The 13,922-nt window shown below is 37.1% G+C and overlaps 1 protein-coding gene and 1 pseudogene across 1 annotated transcript; one reads left to right on the forward strand and one right to left on the reverse strand.

The window, feature by feature from the left end:
* Positions 1-6,064: 6,064 nt before the first annotated feature.
* LOC147496456 (uncharacterized) lies at positions 6,065-9,360 on the reverse strand. Its single transcript, XM_086562461.1, has 5 exons — positions 9,219-9,360; positions 8,873-9,141; positions 7,030-7,274; positions 6,641-6,944; positions 6,065-6,559 (listed from the first exon to the last, which is right to left on the reverse strand). The coding sequence occupies exons 4-5, from the start codon at positions 6,776-6,778 to the stop codon at positions 6,236-6,238; spliced, it is 462 nt and encodes a 153-aa protein (XP_086418587.1). The 5' UTR covers positions 6,779-6,944; positions 7,030-7,274; positions 8,873-9,141; positions 9,219-9,360; the 3' UTR covers positions 6,065-6,235.
* A 1,155-nt stretch (positions 9,361-10,515) lies between these two features.
* LOC147496457 (acetylglutamate kinase, chloroplastic pseudogene) lies at positions 10,516-11,309 on the forward strand (annotated as a pseudogene).
* Positions 11,310-13,922: the final 2,613 nt, after the last annotated feature.

Below are 13,922 nucleotides of genomic sequence, written 5' to 3' on the forward strand. Positions count from 1 at the left end.
TGTCAAAAACTTCCAAAACTTTCTTTTCATACAAAACAAAACCATCAATTCATTTAATGTTTTGTTTTGTTTCTCTTAGCAAGGTGTGCCCCTAACTTGCCACCTGTCCCTGGTGACTCATCATGCCTTATGGGCCTACAGAGTAGGTCCACGTGCTGTGTCCAATGGCGGCTCGGATTTTGGCATTTTTACAACTTTCTGTCTTTGCCTAAAGCTCGTCGCCCTGGTTGCTCTAGTAGTTCACTTGCCGAAATCGGCGTCCAGGTTTGAAAGATGTGAACTTCAGAAGTTTGCTGCTTCTTTACTCATGAACCCATTCTGTACTGGTTTTGTCCCTTTGGAAACTTCGGCTCTAGTCAGGCTCTGTTGGGCTTCACAGGGGTTGAGTGGGAATACTTCAAGTATGCACAGTATTCCCGTACTTTGATGCATGTTTTATTATCATATTTACGTTAACTGTTGAAACCTATAAAAGCACAAAATATAATTATTAAACACATAATTAACCAAAATGTTATGTCCCTCGGGGTTTAGTATTACAATTTTTGGTGCTTATCAATATTCAGCCTCGTTGTTTGATGCATAGAAGCCTAATATTACTGCTGTTTCGAGCCTTTGATTTTCAAGTGTAATCAATACAACCCCGATACCACATCCCTTACTCCTAGATGATCCATCTACAAATAATTTCCAACTATTTGTTCTAGCCTATGGATCATCTGAATTGATAATATCCTCAGGCTCTTCAGCGTTGAGAACTCCTCCTCTTCCATGCCCCAACTAGCATCCTCACATGGAAAATCAGCCAAGAAATCGGCCAGTACCTAACTTTTCTCCGATACTCAATTTCGGTATTCGACACCAAATTCGTTTATTAGTACTGACCATTTCGACACTCTTCCAGATTTGGCAGTTTTTGCCAGAGTCTGCTTTAATGGGAGATTCGTCATCACAATCATAGAATGTGATTGGAAATACGGCTTCAGCCTCTAAGATGAGAATAAAAGTGCCAAAGTGTATTTCTCCAGTGTCGAATACCGTGTTTCTGCCACGAGCATTACTTTACTTTGAAAATACACGGGTCTTTCAACAACATTTTCAACTTTTACCAACACTGAACTTATAGCAAATTCTGATACAGCCAAATAGAGAAGCAAACTTTCTCCCTCATCTGGCTTAGTAAGTGTCGGCATTTCTTGTAGATATTTTTTTTAATTCAGAAAATGCCTCTTCACATTCTTCATTCCAACAAAATTTAATATTCTTTTGAAACAACTTAAAAGGTGGCTTACATTGATCTGAAGTTCTGGAGATAAATCTGTTGAGCGCAGCTATTCTTCCAGTCAGTCTTTGTATCTGCTTTCTAGTCGTTGGTGATGGCATTTGTTGAAGCGCTCGTATCTGATCAGGATTTGCATCGATGCCTCGCTTTGTAACAATATATCCCAAAAATTTGCTAGAGCTAACCCCGAAAGTACATTTGTCTAGGTTAAGTTTCATATTAAACTCTCGCAATATTCGGAATACAGTGTCGAGGTCCTTCACATGATATTCAACTTTCATAGACTTTATGACCATATCTTCGATATAAACCTCAACAATTCGCTTGATGAGCTTCTTAAACATCTTTGCCACTAACCTTTGATAAGCGGCTCCAGCATTTTTCAATCCAAATGGCATTTTGATGAAACAGTATATACCTCCATTAACGACGAATGCCGTTTTTAATTGGTCTATAATAGACATTAGAATCTGAAAATATCCCGAATACCCATCGCAAAAACTAATTAATTCAAAACCAATTGTTCGATCAACCAGCTCATCTATCCTTGGCATTGGATAATGATCTTTAGGACACTTTTTATTTACATCAGTAAAATCGACACAAATTCGGACTCTACCATCTTTCTTAGGCATTACTACTATGTTTGCCACCCATTGAGAGTGCTCCACTTCTCTGATTATGCCATTATTTAACATCTTTTGTATCTCAACTTGCATCGCTTCCTAATACATCGGTCTAACCTTTCGATGCTTTTGATGGACTAGACTTGCATTTTCTTCCATATTAAGCTTGTGCGAACAGATAGCTGGATCGATACCGGTTAGATCCGACATTGACCAAGCAAAAACATCTTGATTCTCTTTTAAAAAGACCATCAACTCATTTCTAATTGTGGCCTTCATTTTTGTACCAATGAACGAATGACGTTCACTTTCTCCTGTACCAATATCAATTTTCTCCACCACCTCTATTGTTTTTCTTTCCCAAGGGGTTTCTTCAATTTGCTTTAGCTCTTGTGTGAACTTTACCTGCTCATGTATCTGCATATCGGTGTCGACAAATAAAGCTTGTTGTAACTGCTATTTAGAGTTTTCCAAGACACCCCCAGTGTCTTGGCCTTTTCCCTTCATCATTCCCTTCACCGTGACGAAATTACAATTTTTTTACTCCGACTGATCCCTCATAATTTCATGCAAGCCATACACTATGGGAAATATGAGTACCTGATAAAATGTACTTGGAACAGCACGCATATCGTGTATCCACTTTCTGCCTAGTATTGCATTATGGTCAGAGTAATGCTTTATGACCACAAACTTTGTCATTACTGTCTAGGGTCTTGCTCAAACTGGCAATTTTATTTTCCCCACTGGCTTGGTAGAGCTTCAATTAAAACCGAACAAGCTGAATTGTGGGGGCTTTAGATGAGTCTGATCGAGACCCATGCCTATGAATGCTTTCCAAAATAAAATATTAACAGAACTACCATAATCCACAAGTATCTTTTGCACATCATATCCAGAAATTCGCAAAGTGATAATGCATTATCATGTGGTAACATCACCTTGGACAGGTCATCTAGCACGAAGATAATTGCTCCTGGGATGCTAGCCGATACCAAACTTTGACTTACTAGAACAGGCTCGACATTGACCTCAAGCACCTCTTTTACTGTTGAAATCTTCATTATTTTATCATGAAGGATCTTTTTCTGTGGAATCTCCCCTATATATCATATTTATGACTCCAAGAGTCCAAGTGGCTTCTCGTGGATGGTTGTCATTTCTATGGGTCTAACGTCAGCCCTAAATTCTAGCAATTTTTCATCCTTCATCAGCCTATCAATCTCTTTCAATAGCTGCAAGCACCTATTAGTCTCATGGTTTTCAATATTGTGGAATTGACAGTAAGGCCTTCCCTTCACCTCCCTAAGAGTGTATTTTGGCCAGGTCACAAAATCTTCTTTCGCTATCCTCCTCAGTATATCTTCTGCTGTAGTATTGATGGCGATGAAGTTACTAGGCTCTAACTTTTCTTTCAATGTTCTCTCATATTTCCTTCTTTGTGTGGGTGATTATCTCGGTTTGTATAATGTTCTTGAGGTCTTTTGTTATATGACCTCGAGGAGTCTCGATTCTCATGTCGATCACCACTATCTTTATCTCTCTTCCCTGTGTCGGAGACTTCCAATACTGCTTGCACAATGGCTGCTTCCAACCCCTCTTCTACTCTGATATCTCTGTCAGCCTTATCATACAATTCTTACAAACTTTTAACTTCCTTCCTCAAAAGGTATTTATGCATAAAAGATTTAGGTATCACATCTGTTTGGAAAGCCATGACTGCTGTCATCTCAGACTCATCTAGCATTTCCACTAATTGAGTTTCGGCCTTGAACCTGGCCAAGAAATCCTTTAATGATTCCTTCTTTCCTTGTTTCAACTGAAATAAGATCAACACCTGTTTTGGCTTCACCCTCTGGTGACCGTAGTTGGTGAGGAATCTTTCTTCAATTTCACAAAAACACGAAATAGTTCCCTCTGGAATTGTATAGAACCATTTTAGTGCTTTGCCTTTAAGGCTCGAAGGAAACAATCGACATAGTATAGAATCCCAATACTCGGTACCTTGATATATCGAGAACTGGTGTCAATATCAAAAAAGATGGTCCATGGGATCAGTAGTCCCGTCATACTGATTGAACTTTGGATTCTTAAACTTTTGAGATAATGGCACCCTCTCTATATCCTTTTTCAATGGGTTTTGACTACATCGTCTACTAGCTTACGTATCGAGGTAGATACCTTTTCCAGCAACTAGTCCCCAAATTGCCTCTGCATCATCTCCTGCACCATTTCCTTCGTGATTAGTGTTTTTACCTCTTCCTCTAATATTGTCTTTTGCGTCGGTTTCGCTACCGATTGCACCTCTTCATGGTGGGTTTTCCTCATTTCCTTGACATGACTCTTTCTCATCACTGGAGTGCCTAAACTCGACGCTCTCCATCTTTCTCATACATTGCGTCTTTTGTACGCTTCTCATTCTCTTCTCTCACAACTTTATTTTCAGCCATTAAAATTTTGTTTTGCTTTTCCAAATCTTCAAACCTTCTCAACAAAGGTTTCAAAGACACCTCTTCTTCATGTATCTCCTCTACTTCTTCCATCACTCTACTTGCTGATCGTCTTGCTCTCTCATTCTTAGACGCAGCGTGAGAAGTACTTCCTTCATTCACCATCATTGTTTTACTTGCTATAGTACGTTTTGGAGGCATCTTGATTACCTTCTTCAGCACTTCATTGATCTTACCGAAGTTTCTTGAACACAAATAGTTACTCTTTATCTCAAAACTTCTAACAAAAGGACTCGATCATCAAAGAAAGAAGAAAAGAAAAAACAATCCTTTCTTGTCCTTGAATCATAGATGGCGCCAATGTAGTGATCAAAAAAACTATCTAATTATCAATGAATTGATGAAGATTTAGAATTGAAATGATAAAAGAATAAACTTTGGTTATTGATCAACAATGGCGGTTACAATATTTTCTCCATCTCTCTTTATTTCGCTCTGGGTTTACAGTTTTTTGAGAATGAATCTAATTGATCCTATCTTTTTCCATCTAGTCTTTATATAGTGTTTCAGCTGTAGTCTTGCCCAATCATTTCCTGCCACGTGTCCCTTCTCTTCTTCCTCCTCATTTTTCCCTGCTTTGAACCTGCAACATATGAACTAACTCAAGCGTATATCGACATTTATGTTGATATTTCGAGTTTAGTTACGATATATGGGCTAGAATATCGGGTTGACGATATTTTCCCATGACATGGCCACTAGAATATCGGGTTCTTGCCCAATCATTTGCCCATTTTCCTGACACGCGATTACCACTAGAATATCCATTTATGTCGATGTTGCATGCCTTCTTTTCGTTATGGTCCTTCGATGCATCTGTAGATGAGCTTTTAGATTGATTGTTGTTTCATTGGCCGAAACTTCCAGGGATGCCTGAATATCATAACCAAGAATATTGTTAGTTCATAACGAAGAACGAACTGACAATCTAAAATGTTATAAAGAAAAATATACCTTGTGACTTGATGCATGGTATTAGTTCATTTGTCCAAAAAGATTTTCGTATGCAGACAATGTCGTCATCTAGGGGTGACCATTCCGGAAAGCCACTTTGTTGGTCCCCCTTCTGATCTAATGCAGGTTGATTGTAGGCATTAATAGCTTCCCATAAAGGAGAGTTATCAGTTGAAGAAGATAGAGCTTTTACTTCAATGACGTCATCTATGGGTGACAAATGAGACTGTTGGGTTGAGGCTGGTTCATTGTAGGTATTGACATTAGGGGTGCAAACGGATAGGTTCGGATGCAAATATGTTTTGTATCCAAATCCGAATCCGAAAATTTATACCGATATCCAAATCCGAATCCGACAGATATTAAAAAAATTATCCGAATCCGATTTCAAATATCCGAAAACGGATATTGGATAATATCCAATCCGAAAATTAAAATTAATTAAAATTTTATTTGCTTTGAATAATTCATTTTACCACTATAAAAACTAGTATAAATATATATATTTGTCATTTATTATTATTATTTTGTTATTATAGTTTTATATTATTAGTTTATAATTTTATATAATATTTTATACAATAAAAAATTAATTAATTATATATAATAACTTTTAATTTTTTAAATCGGATCGGATATAATCGGATGCGGATATGGCAGTATCCGAATCCGTATCCGAAAGCCAGTTCTGACATAAAAAAAAATATCCGAATCCAAATCCGAAATTTTCGGATAATATCTAATTTTTCGAATACGAATTCAAATCCGATTCAAATATTTGGATATCCACTTGCACCCTAATTGACAGCCTTGAACAAGGGTAATAAATAGAAAAAGATGGGATCTGAAATTTAATTTCGTCATCAAGGGGTGACCGATCCACCGTGCCGCTCTGGTGGCCCGCCTCTTGAGTTGATGGTGATTCTAGCTTTGTATGCATTGACAGCTTCCCCTGAAGGAGGGTTCTCGGCTGAAGAAGATAGAGCTTGAGCTGCAATGTTGTCATCCACCTTGTGACGCGATGGTGACTCATTTGTGCCTTGATTACCAACAAAGGCACTACTCTTTAAGTCGTTCCTTTTATGGCATTTCTTCTTTTTCTTACTTTCCTTTGATGTGCCTGTTATCCGATTTGGTTCATCTTCCTTCCAATGAAGCTCTTTGTCAGCCGAAACATTTAAGTGTGCCTGGGTATCAGAATAATGAATATTGTTAAGTTGGAATAATGAAGGGGAAGTAACGATCTAAGATATATTACAGGAAAGTACCTTCTGAGTTGGTGCTGATTCATTGTAAGCATTGGAAAGTACCTTCTGAGCTGATGTAGGTAGATTGTAAACATTGGAAGCATCCCTTGAAGGGGGGGTTTTCGGCGGATGAAGATGGAACATGAGCCACAATGTCATCGTCTACTTTGTGAATTGATATTGATTCACTTGTGCCCTGATTACCACTAGAAGCATTACTTAGGTCTGTGTTGCATGCTTTCTTTTCTCTGTTGTCCTTCGATACATCTGTAGAGCTTTTCGATTGATTGTTCTTTTGTTTGTAAGACGAAACTTCCAGGGATGCCTGGATATCAGAACCAAGAATTTTGTTAGTTCGGAACGGAGAAGATGAACTGACGAACGAAAATGTTATAAAGAAAAATATATACCTTGTGACATGATGATAGTAGTTCATTTGTGCCCTGATTACCACCAGAAGCACTACTCTCTGCGTCCTTGTTTTTAGCATATATATTCTCTTTGTTATTGTTCCTTGAGACCGCTTTCTTCTGTAATAAAGTTTCCTTCCTGTGCAACTCTTCTTCAGACGAAACTTCCAGATGCACTTGGATTTCAGAATCAAATGAATAATGCTTTTTAATTTAGAGCAACGAAGATGAAGTAACGATCTACTCTGTTATACAACAAGCCAACAAGGGGCAATACAACTGATAGGTAAGTGTGAAGCCTGATTGATAAGTCAATTAAAGCAGCAACTCAATTCAAAGTGAATGAGTGACCACCCCAAATTAAGCTTGTAAAAACATGGAGACAACGAACCTTAAATTGTGGATTCAAAGTAGTTTGCAACTATTTGCAGAGGGGAATCAGATGCCTATAAATGAGTGCTTTGATTTATTCTTTAAAACACAATTCAGAGAGAAAAAATCAGTAGTCTTGAGTGATTTTGTGTTTTGGTTTCATTAAGAAAACCAAAACTTAGAGAGTAAGAGACATAGAGTTTTGTAAGGGCTTATCATCTTTAATAAGAGAAACTGGTGTGCTCTTGAGAACGTAGGCAAATTGTCAAACCTCATAAATTCTTGTTGTTGTCATAATTTCGTCGCATTCATTTAAATTCTCTTGTAACGTTCTTGTTACATTGCTTCCAAGATCTTATTTATTTTCGGGGTTGTTTCATTTACACCCTAACAATTAGTATCAGAGCGGTTAGTTTCTAATTAAAAAAAAATTAATTTCTTACTTAGTTAGAGTGGGAGCAATGGCTGCAGACGAATGAAAGTTAAAAATAGAGAAGTTCAATGGCTCAAACTTCGGGTACTAGAGTATGTAAATAGAGGACTACCTTTATCAAAAAGATCTGTATCTTCCACTTGGCGGAAAACCGACAGACATAACACAAGATAAATGGATGTGCTTGACAGAAAAGCACTCGACACCATTCGATTATCACTCACAAAATCCGTTGCTTTCAATATTGCAACAGAGAAGACGACAACGTCTCTCATGGCCGCCCTATCAAAGATGTACAAGCAACCCTCAGTAGCAAACAAGGTGCATCTTATTAAAAAGTTATTTACTTTAAAGATGCATGAAGGAGGATCTTTCGCAGAATATCTAAACGAGTTCAACACGGTGACTTCTAAACTTTCGTCAGTTGAAATAACATTCAACGACGAGATTAGAGCCTTGTTGGTTCTAAGTCAAATGCCCAAGAGTTGGGCATGTATGGTAACAACTATTAGTAGCTCTGTCGGGAAGTTAAAGTTGGAATTTGATAATGTGGTAAGTTTGATTCTGACAGAAGAAATCAGAAAACAAGCTACTAGAGAGTCTTCAGGTGCTGTTTTAAATGTTGAAAGCAGAGGGATAAACTCACAAAGCGGTTCGGTCCCAAGAGGGGCAAGTCAAAGTAAAGAAAATCGAAAGTTGTATGTTAGAATTGTGGCAGCCATTATGCTAACAAATGTCGGCTGAAGAAGACGGAGCTTGAGCTACAATACTGTCATCCACCTTGTGACGCGATGGCGACTTATTTGTGCTTTAATTACCAACAAAGGCATTACTCTTTAAGTCGTTCCTTTTATTGCATTTCTTCTTTTTCTTACTTTCTTTTGATGCACCTGTTATCCAATTTGGTTCATCTTCCTTCCAATGAAGCTCTTTATCATCTGAAACATTTAAGTGTGCCTGGATATCAGAATAATGAATATTGTTAAGTTGGAATAATGAAGAGGAAGTAACGATCTAAGATATATTATGGGAAAGTACCTTTTGAGTTGGTGCTGATTCATTGTATGCATTGACAGATTCCTTTGAAGGGGGATTATTAGTGGAAGACAGAATTTCAGCCACAATACCGTCGCCTATCTTGTGAGTTGATGCATAATCATTTGTGCCCTGATTCTCCATAAGCACTACTGAGCCCTTGATTTCGTTGTATTTCTTCTTTTTGCTGTTGTCCTTCAATACGTCTTTATTCCGTTTTGCTTGATCGTCGTTTTTAAGCAACTCTTTGTCCACCAAAACTTCCAGACACGCTTGGATAGCAGAACCAAAAATGTTATCAGCATGTAAAAACAAAGAAGAGGATCTAAGATATTATACAGCAATGTACCTGTATGTATGACTTTACAATAGACAACATTATTTCTTGGCCGTAATCATTTGCTTCATTGATCCTGAGTTCCAATTGATGCATGCCCTCGACAAGTGTCATTATATGTGTATCAAACTTATTGAGCCGCAGAACCAGTAAAACACCAAATTTTATTAGAACAAAAAAAATACTTATTCGAAATAGTAGTCTTACATAATGAGTGAGTTTCTATAATTATTCCACCTTGCTCTCAGATCTTTCTATGATTCCAGTGTTACGTAAACGAATGCGGAAGTGTGACAATTGGACAAAGAAGATTGAATGTGGTGATAGAAATCGACAAAAACAAATCAATTAAAATACTTACCAATGCAAAGCGAATAACTAATAGAAATGGAGACGAGATTTACGTGGTTTGGCGTTAGCCTAATCCACCAAGCAAAAGAGGAGAACTTTACTAATCAAGAGATAAACATATAGAGTACAATCACTTAGGGGTTGTTTGTTTTTTTATTTTTAAGCATTCAGCACCGCTGAATACTAAGTTTTCAGCCTTCAGTGAAAGGTAAGTTGTTTGTTTTTATAGGAGTCTTCAGCATTCAAAGGTCCAAACCGACTTTAGCATTCCGCGTTTCTTTTCTCACTGAACGCTGAAGAAAGAGTTGCTCAAGTTAGGTTTCCACCTCTATCCTTCCATAACTTGATAACCCTCTCTACCCTTCCATAACTTGATAACCCCCACAACGTAACTCGGTCATCTTCTCCCACTTTTGGCTGTTGCTCTATAATAATTAGGTACGTAAAAATTGTGTTTTATCAATTTTTTTTTTTCTAGCAAATACTGATTTTATCTTAATATTTGTTGTGTATACCGTTTATATATCTGCTTGTTTTTGTGTTTTTGTTGTTTTTTTTATTGGCAAAGATGTTTTTGTGTTTTTGTTAAGTTCTTTTTATATATCCAGTACCGTTCATAATCAGTAGGAGTTCACGCAGAATACATTCTCATGATATACACATATATATATAGCTAGAACAACTAGGTATCTATCAATATTGCCATGCGGGTAACTAGCTCATATGATCTACAAGATGACTTGTTAAGGGATTTCGCCATATGATCTACTGGAGTTTGATAGTTTAGACTTCTACCAAATACGTACCTTGAAGTCTTGAACGAATACTCTTAGGTAGTTGAGAAACTCTCCACTAGCTGTAACGAGAAGTTAGAATAAAAGTTCAAAGTAACTTGTAACCACTTGAGACTCCCGTTTGTATGCTTTCCCTCTTTGTGTTAGTTCAATTACGACACCATATGGGTAAGCATCGTGCAGCCCTGATGAGCCTAAGGATCAAAAGCCTTGATGAGTATAAGTGGTACAAAGAAGACCTTGTTTTGTTGTCTTGTGTTGGTATTAGACCTGTTTTAGTTCATGGGGGGTGGTCCAGAAATCAATATTTGGCTGAATAAAGTTAACATTCAGCCTCATTTTCTTAATGGTCTTCGCGTTACGGACGCGGCAACTATGGAAATCGTGCAGATGGTACTTGTGGGGAAGGTTAATAAGGGGTTTAGTTTCACTTATTAATAAAAGGCGGTACGACGGCGGTTGGTCTTCTTTGAATAGATGGTTATTTATTAACCGCTAGGCAGAAATCTGTCTGACTTGGGTTTGTGGGCTTACATTGTGAGAGTTGATCGTCGGTTTACTTCCACTTGTTGATCTTGGGGTTATTCCCTTGTGATTAAGATTGCGTGGCGAATAATGAGGATGGGTAGACTTTTAATATTAATCTTCTGATATGTGGTGGGAGAGATAAGCGGCACTTGGGGACGAAAAAGTTGATATTGTTGATCGATATTGCTTGGGATTTTAGAAGATAAGAATGATCCTAGTACTTTGGTGAAGCAAATTGATATTAAGGGTGTGTGAAGGATGATGGTGGAGGACGGGAAGGTAGCCGGTGGAATGATTCGAAAGGTAAATTGTTGTGTTAGATCGCTTATAAGGAGTTAGGACGACTAGCATTATCGATGGAAGGGTAAAACATTCTTTACTTCTTGAAGTTCTTCTTGATGAAGGAGCCGGTACTATGATCACTGGTTGATGTTACTTTATTTATGTACTTAGACTTTTTGATCTTTGTATGATTAGAATCTATAAACTCACCGTGTAAGGATTTTCAAAAAAGAAATTATCACGAGTAATTTTGAATTTATTGGTGCTTTAAAGTGCTTAGAATTTGTTTTTGGTATATGTTCATGTGTTTTCATATGAGAATCTTGTGGAGTCAGAGGACTGAGATCATAGAAATATAGAATATGGATCGTTATTAGCCCAATGTAAGGTAATTTGTAGGAATTTTAGTCCATAGGTATATAGAGATGCAATGATTATGTGCATTCTTAACAAGGAGAAGGGTGGTGAAATGTTTGGAGAAGTTAATGGTGTAATTGACATGAACTCCCAAAGTTGCTGACTTGTTAAGGGATTTCGCCATATGATCTACAAATATGATCTACAAGATGCAGTGGAGTTCGATAGTTTAGACTTCTACCAAATACGTACCTTGAAGTCTTTTTTTGATACGTACCTTGAAGTCTTGAATGAATACTCTTAGGAAGTTGAGAAACTCTCCACTAGCTGTAATGAGAAGTTAGAATAAAAGTTAAAAGTAGCTTGATTTATTCTTAGTGAATAGATTGTGCAAATATTTGTTTTTATTCAAAACTGCATTCGTCTATGCTTCTATGTATTTTTTTTATTTTATTAGTGGGCATTACTTTAAATTCATTTAAATGGCTAATGAGTGACATTAGGTATGGGTCCTCGGAAGGAAAAATTAACTCCAAGAGTTAAGAAAGAAAAAAAAACAACTCAGGAAGTGGTTGAGAAATCTGCTCCAAATCTTAGGTTAAAAACTGATGATACGTGGAAAAAATATTTCATCGAAATGTGTTTGGACGAGGTTAATAATAAAGGCTTTAGTGGAACTTCATTAAAATCAGAGTCATGGACTAAGATTAATGAAAAAATGAGCAAGAATTACAATGTCCAATACACACAAAGGCAACTCAAGAACCAATGGGATTATCTCCGAAAGCAATATGCGGCATGGAGGTTACTATCAAAACGGATGGGACACGGAGTCGATTTTGTTGGAGGTGTCTTTGAATTCCCGGATGAAGTTTGGGACGACTTAATTGAGGTAGAAACCCACATTTTTTTGTTCATACAAGTTATATAAAAAATGATATGCATATTATTTTATTTGTTTAATTTGATTTTTTTTTGCTATAAAATGTAAATATCCGTTGATGGGTCAATTCAGGCATGCTCCGTTGATGAATAGGGAGTTGTTAGAATCCTTGTTTGAGCCCACCCTAGCTTCTGGTGATGAAATGTTTAATCACAAGCATCCAATTCCAATGACGAATCCCCCCAATGATGATGTTTCAAAGGTTCAGAATATTGAAAGTGATGGAGATGAGGATAACTAGATTCATGGAGCTGATTACTTCCCTAATGTCACAATTTGTGGGGACTATGATCCTTACACATCACAGGATGTACCCATGGATGACACACAATATAATCCTTCTCATGATATCCTATCTGATAATGAAGAATCTCCTACATATGTACAGAATACTCCAGCAGATGGACCACCTAACCAAAGACAGGTTCCGACTACATCACGAGCAAAGAGTGATGTAAGTAGCTCGCAGCAAAAACGTAAGAGAGATTCGATTAAGCCAGCAGATCCTCTTGTTAAGAGTATTGGGGAGCTTGTGGAGATGGTGAAGGCTGAAACCATGGGAGACAAGAAGCTTGTGGATGAAGGTGATGCGCAGGTGCAAGAGTTATATGTTTTGGGTTTGCTAGATGATTATCTTTATCTTAACTCCTTGGAAGCTCTTTCCCTCCACGCTTCTCATAACAAGAAACTTCTGAATCTTCAAGAAAATAGGCTTAAGATTCAATTCCTGAAGAATATTACTTCTAGGATGACATAATCTTTGCAAAATTAATTATTTGGATGACTATCGTATTTACATTTTGTTGACTTGGATTACTGTCATATTATGGTTATTATGACTCAACATTTATGAGTATTTTTGTTGACTTGATTGCTTATGGTTGCTATAAACTTGTTACTTTGAGGTTAATATTTAATTTGATTGATTTATTTATTTATTTATTTATTATTATTTTAATTCAGGAAAAATGACACAACGACAATGGTTATTAGTGTATTTAATCATAATATTCACATGGCTTTTCGACAAAGCGTAAAGTATATATAAAGCGAAAGATATGCATATATCCGCTTCTTGGGAAAATGTATGTACAAAAGCTTCTACATGGAACTTCCACACATATGTTTAACATGCTAAGGTTGAAGAAGCCTGCCTTCATTATGCTATGTGATCACTTTCGGCAAAGGGAGTGGCTTCATGATAGTAAACATATTGATGTAGAGGAAAAAATAGCTATGTTTTTAATGACTATTGGTCATTAATAAAATTAAATCGATCAATAGTGGATCGATTTCAACATTCAACACAAACCATTAGTAAGTGTTTTCATGAGGTGCTAGTGGCAATGCTCCATTTCTCAAAGGAGATGATAATTGATCCGCCGTTTGATGGGGTTATTCATAAAGGTGGATCTCGTTAGTCGTTACCAACGCCGTCTTAAGAGAGGACCATTTAAAGGA

Source organism: Coptis chinensis, chromosome 5, assembly GCF_015680905.1.
Source record: "Coptis chinensis isolate HL-2020 chromosome 5, ASM1568090v1, whole genome shotgun sequence".
Lineage (NCBI taxonomy): Eukaryota > Viridiplantae > Streptophyta > Magnoliopsida > Ranunculales > Ranunculaceae > Coptis > Coptis chinensis.

Excerpts from the sequence above, each read along its gene's own strand:
- LOC147496456 (XM_086562461.1), bottom strand. The coding sequence starts at position 6,778 with ATGACATTGTGGCTCATGTTCCATCTTCATCCGCCGAAAACCCCCCCT. Across the intron at positions 6,560-6,640 it reads AATCAGCACCAACTCAGAAG|GCACACTTAAATGTTTCGGC; the intron begins GTACTTTCCTGT and ends TCTGATACCCAG.